At 34.2% G+C, this 19,438-nt stretch overlaps 2 protein-coding genes across 3 annotated transcripts; both read left to right on the top strand.

The window, feature by feature from the left end:
- The first annotated feature begins 1,711 nt into the window (after positions 1–1,711).
- Positions 1,712–7,047, top strand: cd8b (cd8 beta). 2 transcript variants are annotated; one of them, XM_079834907.1, is made up of 7 exons: positions 1,712–1,825; positions 3,404–3,754; positions 4,332–4,421; positions 4,511–4,597; positions 5,298–5,331; positions 5,973–6,028; positions 6,422–7,047. In XM_079834907.1, exons 1-6 carry the CDS (start codon positions 1,780–1,782, stop codon positions 5,989–5,991), a joined length of 627 nt encoding a protein of 208 aa, XP_079691033.1. In that variant the 5' UTR covers positions 1,712–1,779; the 3' UTR covers positions 5,992–6,028; positions 6,422–7,047. The 2 variants fall into 2 exon arrangements, with proteins under 2 accessions (XP_079691033.1, XP_079691032.1); XM_079834906.1 differs by having other exon boundaries at positions 1,714–1,825; positions 5,973–7,047.
- An 8,014-nt stretch (positions 7,048–15,061) lies between these two features.
- Positions 15,062–18,444, top strand: cd8a (CD8a molecule). Its single transcript, XM_079834519.1, has 6 exons — positions 15,062–15,188; positions 15,662–15,961; positions 16,323–16,412; positions 16,509–16,613; positions 17,307–17,346; positions 17,443–18,444. The coding sequence occupies exons 1-6, from the start codon at positions 15,140–15,142 to the stop codon at positions 17,492–17,494; spliced, it is 636 nt and encodes a 211-aa protein (XP_079690645.1). The 5' UTR covers positions 15,062–15,139; the 3' UTR covers positions 17,495–18,444.
- Positions 18,445–19,438: the final 994 nt, after the last annotated feature.

The raw sequence follows: 19,438 nt of genomic DNA, 5'->3' as shown, positions 1-19,438 counted from the left end.
TTAAAATCATTATTTGTATCCATATAACTCATAAAATTATTCATAAAATAATTGATTTCAACACTTTTTTATGAATTTTCTTGATTTTCTTCGGTAAATAAATTCAAAGTGGTCAAAAAAAGTGTAGGTTATGGACGATATCTCAAAGCCATGACATGATAAACACAATTTGATCATAAACAGTTTGCGTGAAGCCATGCATTTTTTAAAATTATTTTCTCAAAATGTATATCTACTCAAGGTGTGATTTGTAAAAAAAAAAAAAAAAAACACGGGAGATATTTGAATGAGAATGTCATTACTAAAATATGATTATAATTTAATAATATATATTATTGTAATATGTATGTGTATATATATATATATATATATATATATATATATATATATATATATATATATATATATATATATATATATATATATATATATAGTATATATCTATAATAATATATTTAGACAATGTAGAAATTCAGTGTAATTCCTATTAAATGTTTGTTAAAATATGGAAAATAATTGTTAAATGCCATTTTTAACAATGAACTTGACTCTTTATGTTTAAAGGGCCATATGAGGTATTGACTATAAGCTGTCAAACATTTTTAACACATCTCGGTCATCTATCCTGACAAATTTGTATTATCTTAGTCCAGGATAAATCATAGTGTCGCACACTTTTACTATAGGCTGCTTACGACGCTCAAAACAAAATCTATCACCAAACTGTCAGAAATGGGAAATGTATGTAGCCTACTCTATCAACACTTTCAGGTGAAAAGTATTTAGTTTGCCACGCTGCAATGTTGTTGGTTATATGCCACGTCTGTACTTTTTTCAGTTTTAATGTGAGCATTGATTGATTCATTAAGTGATTTGATATGCTGTTTGTTCATCAATCCAGCATTAAAAGTGTTGAGTTGTATCTGTGATTAATTTCAGTCTTATCTGATATTCATTACATGTTTTTTTTTATATTATGTGTTTGTGTTAGATTTGACGCGGTTCCAGCTGCGGTGCTCTGCGGACAGATGCAGGTGTTTCTCAGGTCGCACACCTGCGTTTGGGTTAAAGATCATTTTAGGGAAGCCATTTAGGGTTCAGCAAGCCTGTGCGTTCTGTTTCAGAGAAGAGAAGAACAAAGTCTTTTAACATTCACTTGGAACTACTCAAATAATACAATGACCTGTGGGTTTTATCACATTTTTGTTAATACGTGAGTTTTGTAGAAGTTGGAGATCCTTTCAATTATGAGTTCATATATATTTTTGCATGTTGTCTCGATTTTAACTATGTCAGTTTAAATCTTCAAACCTCTGTAACTTATCGCACGAGAGTGAATGATCTAAAACCTTCTGAAATCCTCTAATTTTTGTCAGGATGTAGTCAAAATAGATGTTATGTCCTCAAAATGTTTTGAAATGACATACTATCACATAATTATTAAAGTTCACTATATCATATCATCATTTTATCATAATTTCTACTTTAGCAACAGTGCATTGGCAAAACCAGCCTAAGCGTAAAACATTTAATGTTTTTGCATGTACAATAGCCAATAGCTGGTATTTACTTGAAACGCGTGTTTTTCTGAAAAGTCTCCTGATTTTTCCTTGATGTTTTATGTGTATGTGTGTTTCCTCTGACTCATTCTCTGATAGGCTGTCAGTAATTGGTTCATTGGCCCCACACACTGCAGGCCCTCCTTTTCAGTGTGACACATGAAGAACAGAAAGGAAAACACAGACACACAGTTGACAGCTCACACACGGACGCCCAAGGATGACCCTCTCTTGCGTGTGCTGTTATTTGTTCGTGTGGATGGCAGGTAAGAACTTTTCTTTGCATTATATTTAAGAGCCGTCAAATTCTTATGGAAAGACCTGAAACTTAAGTGCTACAATATGAGCTAAGCGTAAGGAAGTCTGCACAAATCAAAGATAATTGCTGACTGCCGTTATATATTTTATTTGAATGCTGAATTTGAATTTTTGTGACATTCTGAAAAAGATGGTAATCTTAAAGAATGTTTTATAATAATCTTGTGATGGCCTCAGTGGTTCGCTGTAGGCCCAAAAGTGTTTGGCATCCATAGGCAATTTACAAAATTTCTTACAACAGTTTGTATATTTTGCACACAAAATACTTACATATTTTGTCATATATAATCTTAAAGTTTTGAAAAACAAACGTTTACACTTTATTTCGATGGTCCACTTATCAACTAAACATGTCAACTAACTCATTAGAGTATTAGTAGACTGTTAGGTTTTTGTTAGTAGAATAAGTTGACGTAGTTGCAAAGTTACTTATGTCTGTTGCAGGAGCATCAAAATAAAGTGTTCGCAGATATTAAGCAGACAATCTACTAATACTAGTTGACGTGTAGTTGCAAAGTTACTTATAGTTAGTAGAATGTCTAAAGTGGACTATCGAAAAAGATTATCTTGTTTTAACAAGATAATCCACTATAACCGAGTTGCACACAGGTTTATGTATAACAGATAATTTTCACATTTATTTGTATTGCGCTTTTCGCAATACATATCGTTTACTGATGGGAGACATTTGCATCTAGTGTATGTTTGAATGTCAGGAAAAAAAATCAATGTTAACCAATAATTTGTTTATGATTGAAATCCGATTCACTAAAGACTCGCTTTCATCCTATTTTTTGTACCAAACTTAATATTGCATATTGTGTGATTGGACTTTTTTTTCCATTCTCTGACATAAATGATGATGTTTTTTCTGCTCGTACTGTATGAATCTATGCCCACATGTGCCATTTTCCCCCAGGCACTGATAAGAGAGGAAAACTATTTTGCAAGAGGACATAGACAACCTAAATTGCCTCCCCAAGAGTTCTGTATATTCAGGTTTCCATTCTTACATAACAAGGAAACTGACTAGTGTGTTTCTAGTTCTCTATTGCCTGTCGTAAAAATGTCTTTTCAGTTTCTAATTCTACGTTTAACCTTTGTGCTCTTTTAATGCTGTACTTTCTACACAGTAAAATGTTGTGTTCAAAATATCTGACTTTACACTATCATTGTCCTTTGATTAGGTACCATCTAAAATTTCATGATGCTAAACTACGTAATTGAACCGGAAAATCTGAATGTGCATAACGAACAAACGAAAAAACAGTGCTATGGTAATATGAGCTTAGCATAAGGAAGCCTGCAGAAGTCGAAGAAAATTGATGACTGCTGTTATGTATTTTATTTGAAAACTGAATTAGAGTTTTTGTGGCGTAAAAATGGTATTCCTAAAGAGGAATGTCCTTTGAATAGGTAACATCCAGACACCTAAAATTGAATATGGCTAAACTACGTAGTTCAAATCTAAATGTGCATAACGAACAAAGCAGGACTCATGATTTTTTTCTTTGTTTCTCCTTAAGCGGCCATTCAGCCCTCCTTCCAAGCTACTTCGAATGTTTTCTACCCCAAAATCAATGGAACGGAAAGTCTGTCCTGTGAATGTCCAGATCATACCTGCCAGGAGGTGTTTTGGTACCGGTACCTTGAGAGGATAAACACTCTTCAGTTTCTCCTGTATGTCAACAGCGCCGGCAGAGAGCATCATGGAGAGAACATCAAAACCTCTCAGTTCAAGGGCACCGTGTCCACAGGACATAAAGTGATCTACACCCTGCGCATCATGGAGATACAGGCGGACGATGCCGGCTTCTATTCCTGCATGTTTAAAACTAAGAATATTATTCCTACTGGATATTACATCATGCCTGGAGGTATGAGCAGTGCTCTCCTTCTCTGTTTTCGTCCCGTACCCTGTTTTTTTTCTTGAGTTTCCCTCTTTTGTTGTTGAGGGTTCACGAATGACGATTTTAGGCTGAAGAAAGTCAAGAAGACCAAAGCAATGAAACTGACATGCTAAATGTTGGTTTACAGAGTCATCTTAGTAAAATCACACCAACATTCAGGTTTCCATCCCTGAAGTGAGGACATCTTCACCTGGCGTGAAGGTGGAGATGTTTCCAAAGTCTTTATCCTCTTTCATGGTGCTCTAAATACACCTAAATACACACAATAGATGTGATATGAGAGATTCAAACAGCAGTAAAGTGTTAAGAGACGGCGAGATATTTGGCCTGAGAATCCCAGAGTTCCGTTTAAACATTCTTGACTTGTCTGGGATCTTCTGGTCTGGAAAGTTCATGTTAGTTGTTTCTTCAAACGCAGAATCATAACTCTTACCCATTTCGCGTTCGGCATTAAAAGGTCCGACTTTTTTCTTTTGAATCAGTGTCCACAATGGAGCAAATGCTGTTTGTTCTGTCTTGACATTCTTTTTTCTTTGTGCTCCAGTGAATCCTCCAACAGTTCATCCGCCAACAGTCAAGACCGAGAAACCCGTGAAACGTTGTATTTGCAAAAACCCCAACTACTCACCTAAAGGTGCGGACAGAGGCATGCTTTTAGATACTGCTGATTTATTGTTGTTTTAAACGGTTTAGTTTGATTGGTTTCTTTGTATTGTGTTGCAGGCTGTGAACATCTGGTGCTTTGGCCGGGAATTGGTGCTCTTTTGCTTTTGGCCATTACCCTTGCAGGCACACTTTACTACTTCAGTCGTGAGTACACACACAGAAGTCGCACGTCTTGTTTACCCTTGCATGCATCGTTTCAAATGCTCAGATGTCCATTGTGAAAGTTTCTGCAGTACTTAAAGTACTTCACAGTGCTTATACAGTCAAACCAAAATTATTCAGAGACCAGATATAATTTTTTACTAGTGGACGCAGGACACTATAGTTCATTTATGTAAGTGAGGATAGCAGAATAAAGTAAACTGTGACATACCCAAAAATTCTTCATACAGTGGACTACCAGTACAATGTATGCAAATTTGGGACCAAAATTATTCAGACACTTTGACCTGAGCATGTTTCGCTTAAGTGTTTTTCTCTAATTGCTAATGCGACCTTTTACACCACAGACTGAACAAAATTACGCATTGCTTGGTCATTGGTTGACCTAAATTGGTATTATCTAATTGTGTCCTTAAATCTAACAGCTGATTGGTTGATTGTAATCAAGAGGAATTTGTTCTGACACAGTTTAACTGAGTTCTTGTCATATTTTATTACCATTTTCGAAACTATAGCGAGTAAACTGTGATGCTGTGAGAAAATGTTGAAGGTGTCTGAATACATTTTGGTTTGATTGTAGTTCAGCAACAGTTTAATCAGTTTCTGCATAAAAAAGAAGTTAATTCAAATAGGGATTTTATTAAACATTTGTATGTGTTTTTTTTTTACTTTGAAACAACAGGTCTACCTAAGAAATGCAGACATCGATTCACCAAGTAAGTTGAGAAGAGATTTCAGTCTTTTGTTTTTCAAATCAAATAATTTCTAGGAGTAAAACATCCCTTAATCCCTTGTCATCATGAACTCACCCTTAAGTTGTTCCAAACCTGCAGTTTCTTTCTTCCGCTGAACACAAAAGAAGATATTTTAAAGAATGTCGGCAACCAAACAGTTGATGGACCCTATTAACTTCCATAGTATTTTTTTCCTTACTATAGAAGTCAATGGGGTCCATCGTCTGTTTACTTCCCCATATTCTTCAAAATATCTTCTTTTGTGTTCAGCAGAAGAAAGAAATTCATACAAGTTTGGAACAACTTAAGGGTGAGTAAATGATGACAAGAGTTTTCATTTTTTTTAGGTGAACTATCCCTTTAAGGGGTTAAATTATGTTTTTGTATTTCAAACATGAAAATAAGCAATTAAACAGTAGAGTTATAGTTGTTTGCAACACTCGCGTGTCGCGTCTCACATCAAAGCTTTTACTTGTTTTTGCAGTGTCTCTATCTTGACAGCCTTATTCGGCTCATTGACATTTTGAGAAATACTTAAATAATTTGTTTCACTATATCTGCCAAGCTTTAAAAGCTTTCTAAGCTTTTTTAAAAGAAAGTTTACTGTGCCATTTTCTCCTTAGGACGAATCCGTTGCGATGAGGTGGAGAACAGACTCTTCCTCTCTCTTCAACAAAAAGTATCTACAACTTGATAAAACACATCACATACCTACACTTTACAACAAGGTTCCATTAGTTAACAGAACCTAACATTGAAAAACACTTCTAAAGCACTATATCTTAATGCTAATGACAATATTTTACTAATACATTATTACAAATCAAAAGTTGTGTTAGTTAAGATTTTATTGGACCTCAGCTAACATGAACTAACAATGAACAGTTGTGTTTTTATTAACTAACAAAGATGAATGAATACCGTAATACATGTCTCGCTCATTGTTAGTGCATGTTAGTTAGTGCATTAACTAATGAGACCTTATTGTAAACTGTTACCAAAAAGTCTAAATTCAGTCTTTGTCTTATATATGCCTGACTTACAAGCTCTTTTTTTATTGTTAATTTTTCAGGTGGTGGTCTTTTTCTTTCCAAAGCAATTTTTTTCACAGTGGACCTGTAGAAGTCTATAAAACTAGTGTGTGTGAATAAACATAATTGCTTAAAGGGTTGGTTCACCCAAAAATGAAAATTCTGTCATCATTTACTCACCCTCAAGTTGTTCCAAATGTGTATGTTCTGCTGAACACAAAGGAAGATATTTGGAAGAATGTTTGTAAAAGAAAAAAATACTATGGAAGTCAACTGTTTGGTTACCGACTTTCTTCAAAGTTTCTTCCTTTATGTGCAACGGAACAAAGAAATTTGATCAAGTTTGGAACAACTTGAGGGTGAGTAAATGATGACAGAATTTTCATTTTGGGGTGAACTATCCCTTTAAATTTACTCGCAGTTCAGTGTCTCATTGGGCCACTTCATGAATTAGATTCATTGACTGAATAAACCAGATCTGAACGTACCACCAGGATTACCACAAAACTAAACTCACCCGTTTTGAAGCCTTGAGTTTTGTTCTTGACAGCACAGCATGTTAATATTGCGATTGAATGTACAGTTTTCAGATTTTTTTAATGCTTTAAATGTTATGCTCATTAAATAGTTTGTAATCATTGTTAAATTAAACTCATGTTTTCTCTTCATTGAGTGTTTATTTGCCGGTGATTCACTTTTTTGTGTTGTATAGGTTTCATGGTGTCTCCCTGCCTTACATATCTGAGGGTGTGTTGGTTTATGTGTTTGGGTGTCATCAAGTTTCCCTCTCTGAGGGTGTGTGCTCCCTTTATGAAACTAAACTGAATGATATTGCCCAGTGTCTGATCACAGAAAGGCTGATTATAGCTTGAAATATTTGTTATGTATCAACTTAATGCTACATACTACTTAAATAAATGCACATTGATAGTTAATGCGACGAACTACACAACACCTGTGGTTACTCTGCTAGGACACCTGAACTTGAGGACAATAATTCGTCCTCTAAAAATCACAACAAAAAAAAACTGGAAAAAGCTGGTAAATAAACAACAACTATATTACAAGACAAATATGGACAGATGTAACATTTCAAATGAAAAGACAACACAAATACAGTAAAAAATAATAATAAAAGGTCTGTGTCGAATTAACAAAATGTGGGTATGAGAGCAATTTGAATATGCAGCTGTTCTTCCTGATACTTTGAGGCAAATGAACAAACCCCTTCCTGTGCAAAAAGACAGAACATTATCTCTCTCGCATCGCTCGTTCAACTTTGAGCTCCTCAGCGCTACACTTAAACAAAACCACCACAGAGAGACCACAGACCTTGCCGCATGGAGAGCGTCACAGACACAGACTCTCAACACAAGAGCTCCATTACATTGTTTAGCTCTACAGTCTCTGAACTCTAAAAGCAATGTTTTATCATTAGTTTATTCATTTTGTTGGGCTTTCAATAATTTAGAGTACAACAAATGTCAATGGAAATGATTCTTGTTGTGGGAAAGGAAACATTTTTCTTAATTTCGTTCTTTATTGATTGTAGAAAAAACATTAACCATGTTACATTAAAAATAGGTAAAACATACATTCAATTCATATACCTACATCTGCATATACCTACACTCTAAAAAAAAAAGGTTCTATATGGCACCAAAAATGGTTCTTCGTCGTAATCATAGAGAAACCACTTTTGGTGCTATAAAGTACCATATCTTAACATGTTCTGTATATGGTAGCCATGCTATATAGCAACTTAGCGGTGCTATATAGCACCTTAGTCAAAGAACCACTGAAGCACCAAAATTGGTGCTATAGCACTTAAAAAAGTTCCCCTATGATTACGAACCAAGAACCATTTTTGGTGCCATATAGAACTAGAAGTGTATACAGCATTATTTATTTCAATTCAAAAAAGTGCACAAAGCCACATTTGACAAATGATTTGAGTAAGGTCATCTCTAGCTTACAGTACATTAAAGCAAAAAAGAAGACGAGCACATAACTCGCAGAAAATATTAACACTTTATTTTACAGTGTCCTTGTTACATACGTTACATGTACTTATTAATAATAGTAATGCATAATTACATGCAACTAACTCTCAGCCAAACCCTAATCCTCCCATAACCCTATTGTTGTTAATTAATATTACTCAGTACTTTAATATATAATTATACTGTAACAATGACACCTTAAAATAAAGTGCTACCAAATAAAGTGTAACCAAAGGTATAAGCTGTAAAAATACATTTCATCTCAATAAAGTGGGTATTCTCACATTTGAAAATGCATATAAATATAAATGAATATGTGTCTTTGTTACACTGTAATTATACATTTAAGTACTGAGTAAAGTAACTAAGTACTGTACTATACTACTATACTTTACCTATACTCACTCTGTAAAGTAACTGTACTTTATATATGTAGTTAGTATAGGGTTTGGTTTGGTTTAGGGTTAGTTGCATGTAATTATGCATAATTTATAGTTGATACTATTAACTACATGTACCACAATACACTGTAAAATAAAGTGTTACCAAATAAAGTGTAACCAATAGGTATAAGCTGCAAAAATACATTTAATCTCAAAAAAGTGGGTATTCTCATATTTCATAAATGGATATAATACATGTCATACTTGAGGGGTAACTTTCCTTAAACTTACAATGTGCTAATGTTCTGAAAAAAAGAACTGACGTTCTTATCCTTTGTTGCGTCTTGATAACTTTCTTTGTGATCTTTGTCTTTACCGATGAGCATGCACACAACCCATGACATATTCTGACATGAAATACAGCCATTTGTTTTTAAAGTCTTTTGAAAAATTACCCAATTACCCATATATGGTATTTATGTTACACTGTGTGCGAAATCTTCCATTTTTAATTTCCATGTGCATTCGTCTTTGTTCTGTGTCTCAAGATGGAATCCATTAATAGGGACACGAGACCAATTCCTTTGAAGGGTTGAAAATGACAACATGTAAATGATAAAAGGATGACTACATGCATAGAATATCACATTCTTAACCCTCAATGACAAGAGTGAATACTTAATAATATATCTAAACACAAAACTAGATTCATCAACATCTAACATACAATTACATCACTTTGTATTTGAAATTTCATTGCATTCATCTCAATGTTAATGTATATAGGCTACTATAAATATAATACTTTTATATATTTTATTTATACATATACACTGTATATACACTTTATGAACGTTTAGAGAAACAAGAAGTAATAATTGAGGACATTAAAAATCCTGTCATGAATGCATTTGTGAATGTGTATAGATTCATTATCATCTAAAATACAATTACATCACTTTGTATTTGAGATTTCATTGCATTCATTTCAATGGTAATGTTGCATATACTATAAATATAATACTTTTATAAATGTAATATATATATATATATTGTGGAGGACATTTAAAATAAAAATCCTGTCATGAATGCATTTGTGAATACCAAGTGCAGTTGGCATTCAGAAAAAATATTGGCAAAATAAATGTATTTGAATGTCTGTTTCCTGTTATGTCTGTTCACCTTTTACACATGTACACCTCTCTTTTTACATTAAATTATAAATTAAGTTAACATTGAAGTATCAGGTTGATTCTGCAAACATTGTTTAAATCTTCTGAAACATACTTGTACTTTGATATGCTGTAGGTCTACAGCTTCGATAATATCTGCTAACTGGGTTTTGATTAGATGAGAGGAACATCAAAATAAAGTTCATTTAGAAATGAACATTATTAATTAAGCACATTCAGGATCTCTAAGACCCCAGTAAAGTCTCAGCTGAACATGAAGGTATAAAAACAGACCAAGAAACCAGAACTACTTACATCAGGTTGTGATCTGTTGTAACTAATCCCTCCCTCTGAGCTTCAGATTGATGGACACAGTGAAGAGAATCCTAACGCTGCTATTACTGCAGTGACTGAAAGTCTGTTTTTACTGATCACTCTCTAAACTAAGCTCTCTGAGGTGGGCTGCAGTCTTACAGCATGTAATAATTCTCTGTTGTGGTGTGTGTGAGGATGAGTTGGCCCTCTTCCTCCAAGGAATCCCCAGGTAAGCCCCATCCCCCTCATCCTCACCTCGGTCTCTGGGCTGTGTTTTGGGTCTGAGACCCACGTCTCTGAGATTAGGTTCTTTTGGTGAGTCAGTCAGGGATCCCCAGGTAAGAAATCAGTGGATGATGAGAAATTACCCAGACTGAGAAAGTGACTCAAAACGACATTGGGGGCCATGGAAACTGAGGGTGGACCGCCTGTCATAAACTGTCTCTCCGTTTGACTGAAGGTCTTCCTGAACACCCACCAGAGAGATATGAAAAATAGAATCCCCCTTTATGAGGGGCCAATGCTGTAGGCTAGTGAGATGTACAGTCATAAGGTCCCTGCCTTTGTTTTGATTGTAGAGAAGAGTTAAAATTTGTTTTTCTTCATTTTAGTGTGTTTAATGTCTTTTCTATAATCAGTGCTAATTCATCTTTAGGTCAGATGTTCACATACATTCAAAAAAATTTTTTATGAATGTACAAAATATAGTCAATTTTATTTTTGTTATTTATTTATCAGAGCTATCAGTAGCTATGCCAGGTAAACATATTAAAGCACCGTCCCATGTGATTTCAAGGTGAGAGATAACAGAAGAGATAACAGAAACTCATATGATATTTATTTATTTAAATTACATTTGAATATAATGCAATAATAATTGTATTGTTTTGTGAAGTTGTTGTTTTATAATTGTATTATTATTATTATTATTATTATTATTATTATTATTATATTTTTTATTAATATAAATATCTAGGTGACTTTCTAATGTTGCAAACTCACATTTCCACTATAATAATTTTTACTTATATAAATAAGTGTATGTATATATATATATATATATATATATATATATATATATATATATATATATATATATATATATATATAGTTATTTTATTACATTTAAGTGTATACACACATACACACACATTCATTATATATATGTTGTGTGTGTGTGTGTGTGTGTGTGTGTGTGTGTGTGTGTGTGTGTGTGTGTGTGTGTGTGTGTGTGTGTGTGTGTGTGTGTGTGTGTGTGTGTATACACTTACATTTAATAAAATAACAATAATTATTATTTTGTTGCATTTGTTTTTGTAATTGCATAATTCTTGTTATAATTGTTTTATTAATTGTGATTTGTTTTTGTTTCTAATGTCGTAAACTCATATTTCCACTATTCAACTAACGTTACATGCCCTATGTGAATGTTACGTTAATTTCCAGGCGACGTAAATGTACTTTACGTCAGACCGTGTTGCGACATAAGGAAGAAAGGGGGCGCTGTTGTTAGTGATGTAACCGTGTGGGCAGCATCCTCACCCTTCACATTATTTGGAGACTGTACGCCTACAAAACAAAGGTGGTCTGAAGCTGTCGTGCAAAGCGATGAACATCTTTCCACTCTTCTTGGGAAACATTCTGATACCCTCGTGACGTCAGGTGATACTGCAGACCTGTTTTGAGTTTTTCCTCACCGAGATAAGATAGCACAAACACACTTTTCAAGGCAAGCTAAACATTTCACAAAATGAAGATTTGAAATCACAGACTGTCTCAAATGAAGACAAAAAAAGTGTGTTGCGTTCCTGTCCTCACATGTCAGAGGAATATGTTGATAGTTGACCTAATGAACCAGAACACGTGTGTTTACTATTAGGACACCTGTGAGAATTTGAGGAGAACTGATATCAAACATCCATTAATCACCTTGACACCCAAATTAATTAAAATATATTGCAAACAACAGTTCAGAAAAGCGGTTGTGGACAGTAACGATACATTTTAGTCACTGTAGCTACTTAAGTAGGCCTACATTTTTCAAGTACCCCTGGTTGACTAAGCCAAATTATATCCATCCTAAATAGTATGTGACATTAGAAATATTCAATACTATTCAGGGCGGATAGTAGCTATGCAGATTGGGATGCAGGATAAGTCTGACTAGTGCTGGTTAAATAACAAACATGGTTCATCGATAAGTAAAGCATACTTTTAGCTTTAACAGCCTACATTACATTAACAATCAAATACTTTTGTATTTTTACTCAAGTAAAATTTAAAATGACTAGGCCTGTGTAATAGGCCTATTTTATTAGAGTATCTAGGCTATCTGTAGGGGTATAGGCTTTCCTACTTTTACTCAAGTAGCCTACTTGATTTCTGTACTTCGTCTACCACTGCAGAAAAGTGAGGTTAACACAACATGCATTCATGCACTTACAGTAAGTGTGACACGAATGTCTAAATATATTGGATTAACCATGTATAAATAACAGATTAGCTTTTAAGTTCAGCATTTGTAACCGTATATCCTGACTAGAAATTTTCTTGAAGGTTTAGTTCACTTCAAAATGAAAAATGTCCTGATAATTTACTCACCCCCATCTCATCCAAGATGTTCGTGTCTTTCTTTTTCAGTCAAAGTTTTTTGAGGAAAACATTCCTGGATTTTTCGCCATATAATGGACATATAATGGCAACCAACGTGTTGAAGGTCCAAATCAATGCAGTTTCAAAGGGCTTCAGAGGGCTCTGCACGATCCCAACCGAGGAATAGGGTCTTATCTAGCGAAACCATCGGTCATTTTCCAAAAAAAAAAAAAAGTATATACTTTTTAACCTCAAATGCATGACTTCAGTGTTGTTCTTCTTCACAACGTATGATGCCACCATGTTGGAAAGGTCACGGCCATGACGTACGTGGAAGTACCGAAAAACATCTCATCTTCTCCAACTTTAAAATTGTCCGACATAGTTGTTTTACCTTTATTTTTGTAAAAGGCGTTTGATTTAGTCTTTGCATGTTTGTTTTAACCAAGCGGCAACCTCCCGCAGTTTCTCTTGAAGCCAATACGGAAGTGACTTAAACTGAAATTCATTGACTGGCCGCTAGGGACAGGCTCCAGAAGGGAGCAGAATCTCATTGAGCCCCATGTTAAAATGCCCAACTTTACAGCAGAAAAACATGTTTACAGCCTCGTACAAATTGTGGTTTTGGTCTATACGGCTAATTTTGCCCTTCATGACAACTGTGAGGGCGGTTAATTTTTTTTATAACTCATTCGTTTACATTATATAAAGCCTTAAAGTTCTGCATAATTAAGGGCGTGGCCACTTTGAGTGACAGGTGGAGTGCAATTTGTCTGCTTTCTGTTAGTCATCGAGTCACCTCAGCTCCACCCACGTCCCGCCTCTTTGCCCATTTTCTGTTATCCGGGAGTGACGCGCTGCCAGGATGGCAACGGCCAGCTCGTCCCTACTTTGCGCTTCAAAACTGCTCTTCAGAATCCTGCGGGTGACGTCACGGACACTACGTCCATATTTTTTTTTACAGTCTATGGTTTTAACACTGGGTTGGTACTTTCACGTACGTCATACGCCGTGAAGAAGAACAACAACAAAGTCATGCATTTGAGGTTAAAAAGTATATAAATGTTTATTTATTTATTTTTGGAAAATTACAGATAGTTCTCTAGGTAAGACCCTATTCCTCTACTGGGATCGTGCAGAGCCCTATGAAGCCCTTTGAAACTGCATTGATTTGGACCTTCAACCTATTGGTTTCAATTGAAGTACATTATATGGAGAAAAATCCTGGAATGTTTTCCTCAAAAAAACATTTCGACTGAAGAAAGAAAGACATGAACATCTTGGATGAGATGGGGGTGAGTAAATGATCAGGAAATTTTCATTTTGAAGTTAACTAATCCTTTAAGAGTGAATGAAAGCGAAAGAAACAGAAAATGCATTTAAAAGTGAGCGTGAGAATATTCCCTTCATTTAGTTGTGCATAAATAGATCTTAAAAATGCACAAACATTCCGTTCACATAGACTATGTAATAGCCTTTGTACACCCTAACGTCATATTTTCAAAGCTGACTGAACGTTAGGGGTCCAAAGTGGCCCAGCAAAGTTACATGCACAGCCCCACTCAGAGCGTGTCACATGCGGTTTGACTCGCGATCAAAGAGATGCACGCGCCGGTGCATGGGCTCATGCTGTGATGCTAGTGCATAGACCCCCTTCAGGTGCACGCTGAGAGCATGCTGCACCACTGCAGTGACAATAAGCCACTTAAAAAAACAACAACACCTGTTTTATAGACCAAATTTGACAAATGATCCATTTTTTTCTACATAGTATACAGATTTCTATCAAATGATGTATAATGAGAGATATTGATTACTTTATCCTTATATAACCTACAGTACATGGTATATTTTAAATAGTTTTGTTCCTTGATTTATATATATAGTTAGTAGTATAATATTAGTATAGCTAATATTATATTTTACACTGGATTAAAAAGTGAGAGAACTAGCTCTGTCTACCAGGATTCTAGGCAGAAAAGTAGTGAAATTGTTAGAAATTAATCTTATTTGACTTACATTACTTACAAATTAAAATTTGATTGTGCACCTGCATTTCTCACTCATTTGATCTTTTCATTATCTTTTTTTATCTAGCAACAAAATAAATTAGTAGCAACAAAGCAAATAGTACATTTTGACATTTATTTAATGCAATTTTTCAGTACAGTTAAAAACCAAGACAATGGCAGTGAGGGGTTGGGAGGGGCAGATGGGGAGGTTTTTTTTTCATCCTTTCAGTTTTGTTCCTGAGTTGTAGAAGAACTGACTGTCTGCGCAAAGAATCGACAAAAATGTATCAAATGTACATTGGATTTTGTGTGATTTTGTGCCTCTTCCATGGTGAGTACAACATTTTCTTGTACATCATATTGTTTAGGAAATATTTAAGAGATGGAAATATACAAGATTGACAGACTGTTTGCGATCATTACCAAAAATGATAACTCCCACTTAGCCTGGATAAAGTGAATGCTTGCAAATTATTTTAAATACAATCATTTAATTGTAGGTTTTATTTCTGTAAAATAGCACTTTAAAAAAAAAAATCAACTTTTAGCCTTACCATCTTAGCATAGAAACAGCATGAATATTATACAACGCAGAAATTGTGATTCGTATTGGCATGTTAATTCAACATGTTCATTTAAGTATTTTTTTTCACTCCACTGACTGCAGAAGATTTCAGCTACAAAAAAACAAACAAAAAAACTTTTAATATGACCACATTTGTATTTCCATTTAAATAATTAACAAATGGTAATGTTTCACACATTAATCTTTTCTTGATCTAAAACTTGTTCCTTTGTTTTCAGGAGAAGCTACACCTAACTTTGAAGAAGGACAGAGTGTAAAAGTTGATTGTGACCCTGGACTGTCCGGCACCTTGACATTCTGGTTTCGAGTAAACAGTGATGGTGCAAAGTTTTTATTCACTGTTAAAAACAAAGACCTAAAGGCTAGTGATACTGAATACGCTGTGAACTTGCAAGATAAGGTCAGTTTGACCATTCAGTCCTTCAAGAAAAAGACAGACAGTGGTGTTTACACCTGCGCAGCCATGAACAGCAATAAACTTGTCTTTGGAAAACCGACTGTAATTACAGGAAAACCAGGTGGGAATCTGACTATTGCTTCTTATTAACATTATAATAGAAAGAATAATTGTGCTTAAACAGAAACACTGATCACGTCTTAATTTGTCTGATGACTCTTCAGAAGATTCATGCAATATAAAATAAAACAGTTATTCTTAATCAGTATTAATAATTAATCATCTTGTTTTCCAGTAAAACATCTAAACATCCTTAAAACAATTTTATTGTGAAGCAAAATGACATATTAATACTTTGTTTTAAAGCAAAAAAAGTTTGCTGCTAAAATGGTCTTGTTTTAAGGATATTTTCAATGATAAAAATAAGAAAACCTACTGTAAAATCAGTGAATTATATCTGCGTCTGTAATCCTTTGTTTCAGATCCAACACAACCTCCAAAAGTTGCTACAGCAGCACCAAAGCTGTTATTTCCGACTACAACAAAATCACAGTGTGTATGCAAAAAAACAGGTTTGTTTTATAATCATAATTTCACTTTTTGTTTCTGCAAAAATAAATCTTTGTATTATAATGCAACATTGTAATAGGAGGTGTATTTGTTCACAGAGCCGAAGCCCCGTTTCAACTGTGAGACTTGGATATTGTCTTCTCTGGCCTCTGGCTGTGCTCTTCTCCTCATTTTGCTGATCGTCACAATTTTGTACTGCAACCGTAAGTCAAATCCACATTTTAAATCATACTTGTGTTTTTAAATGGGTTATGGACCAGCATTTCATTTATTGCACACAGTCACTGCTTATTTTATGACTTGAACACAGACAAAACAAATCACAATTATATAGTGTCACAGAAAAAAATCTATTATTTGCAATGGTTAGAAGCGATAGCCAAATGCATGCAAATGATAGCTAGTTTTCAGTAGTCTTAAATACAAATATTAGGAGGACATGTTAGAACAATTCAAACTTTTTTTAAAGACAAATACACAACCAAAGATTGAATTATGTGTCCTGGTTTTTACTATACTAAATGTATTATATATAAAGCACATCTTACCTTGAGTAGTGAGAACATATATATGGCATTTTGAAGATGCGATCCTTTAATACTACACTAATGATGTATGGTCCTGCCCCAATCCCACATGGGAGGACATTAATTTAGATTTACGTTCACATATTTGCATCTTGCATACATTTCAAATTTACACTCGTGTTGGTGGAAACCACACATTTTCATGATTCTTGCGGGCTAATTAAGTTTTGGCAAGCGTAGTCCCTCAATCGCGTTGAAGAATTTATTGCAATTTAATTGATTTAAAAAAAAAAATCAATCACTGTTTTTTTTTTAATTTTTTATCTAAAATAAAAATCACTTTGTAAAAATGTTTTCATTCCTCTCCAGGTTTAAGAACAAGACGATGTCCCCACCATTACAAAAGACAGTAAGTCTTCTGCTTTTTCCTTGCATAGTAATACTTTTTTGTAAAATTAATGTAAGTACAGTTTCTGATCAAAATCTCAATTTCACATTTTTTTAGACCTCAAACCAGACCTGCAGGCCATGCTAAACTGCCCAGCAACCACTTCTAGTTCCATTAAAGACGCAGGAAAATCCAGTATTGATTAATGATTTCTTTTCAATCAGTAAATTTAAAACCATGTTTATTCAGTATAGAGCCTTAAATCATAATCCTTCAAAATGAATCATGATTTATTTTCCAGTGAGTTTAGATAATATTTTATACTTTTCTCTTTGTATCCGTTACTGTTACATTTGATACATTGACAATAATCCGACTTTTTCTGAACTTTCTTTGTGCTTTGTATTGCGTTTACTTCAATGTATGTATGTTGAGGCTTAAAGTGGTTTTGCAACATGTCACAAAAGCCATTTATGTGTAGATTTAAATGTTTAGTGTCACATTGAATATGTAATTGTATTTTGTTCAGAGATTTCTGCCATCTGCTGGCTGTAAGTGATATGTAGAAACTCATATCAGTCGCATACATTGTGCTGAGCTTTTCAGCTTTACAGAAAGAAATGCAATCCTGCTGATGCCTATTTCTACATTCAACTGTAAATAAATAAACAATAAAAAGCTTGTAAATGAAGTAATCTTAACATCTATCCAAGTGATGTGAAGATTTAAAAATGTAGCCTTTGAGTATTTATCACCAACATTTTCAGTATAAATAACCTTGGTGTCCTTAAAGGGATAGTTCACCCAAATATTCAGTAATTAATTACACACCCTCATGTCGTTCCAAACTCATAAGACTTTTGTTCCTTTTCGGAACAGAAATGAAGATCTTTTTAATAAAATCTTGAGCGTTTTCTGTCAATTGACAGCCACGCAACTACCACTTTGATGCTTCAAAAAATTAATGAAGAGATCGTAAAACAAAGCCATATGAATTGAGTGGTTTTGTTTAGTCTGGTTGAGGTTTGTTTTCCCGCATCAAGCAAGTTCAGTTGAGCTTCTGTTTATGTCCGCTGATCATCGTTTACATGTCAATAAAAGACTAATTTCAATCATGTTCATCTTGTAAATTGTTTGTGCTTCTTCAGAAAATTAGTTTTATGATCTCTTTATGAACTTTTTGAAGCATCAAAGTGGTAGTTCAGAACTGGCTCAGATTTATTAAAAATAACTTCATTTGTATTCCGAAGATGAACAAAAGTCTTACGGGTTTTGAACAACACAAGGGTGAGTACATTTTTGTGGTAAGCTAACCCTTTAAGGTATAAATACATTGCAGGCTTGATCACAACATACATAACACAAACTGTAAATATTTACAAAAAATGAAAGATGAATGAGTTATAATGGTCTGAAAGTTAAGATTTTAAGATGTAATATTACTATATTCTCTGCAAACAACACACACCCAAAAATAATCCATAACATCAGTACAACTTTATTTGCATAACTGTGCTTATTGTTGTATTATTTTTTTTCTTCTCACATCTTATTTTTTACTTTGAACACTGGAAGTCCTGTCTGGATCTGTTTTACATTTCATGGGCAGAAATGTATGTTCTGTCATGAGCTATGGAAGGTATTTAGATATTTTAAAACATTTGATGTTAAGCAAAACGGTAATGTTGCGGTAGTCCTTAAACCAACACTACTGAGTTATAGTGAAAGTATAGCATTCTGACTTTGCCCACCACATCTAATGCAACACCTGTGAACAAAGTTGCTCTGACAAATAAGTGTTAAACCTTGAGCTTAAGCTAACTTAACCAAGTAAATCAGATGGGAAAAATGTTAACATTGCAACAGGAAGTTGACTAAAGTAAATAAGGCCGTAGGGTCTTTCAAAGACTTTTGTGATGACAGACATATGGGGCATTTTTTTTAATATATGAAAATTAAATTTCTATTGCTTGTCTAAGGAGCTCCCACTTTAAAGTCGGAACGAAATGGAATTTGCAATATTATTTTCTTCCCTATTGTGACGTATATCCAAGTGAAACCGCTTCTCTCGAACAAGAAAAAATGTAGGGTGGGACTTAATTTTGTCCATGGG

Source organism: Gobio gobio, assembly GCF_949357685.1.
Source record: "Gobio gobio genome assembly, chromosome: 14".
Classification (NCBI taxonomy): Eukaryota; Metazoa; Chordata; class Actinopteri; order Cypriniformes; family Gobionidae; genus Gobio; species Gobio gobio.
The sequence above is the reverse complement of the archived record's forward strand: the minus strand, read 5'-3'. Positions and strand labels throughout refer to the sequence as shown.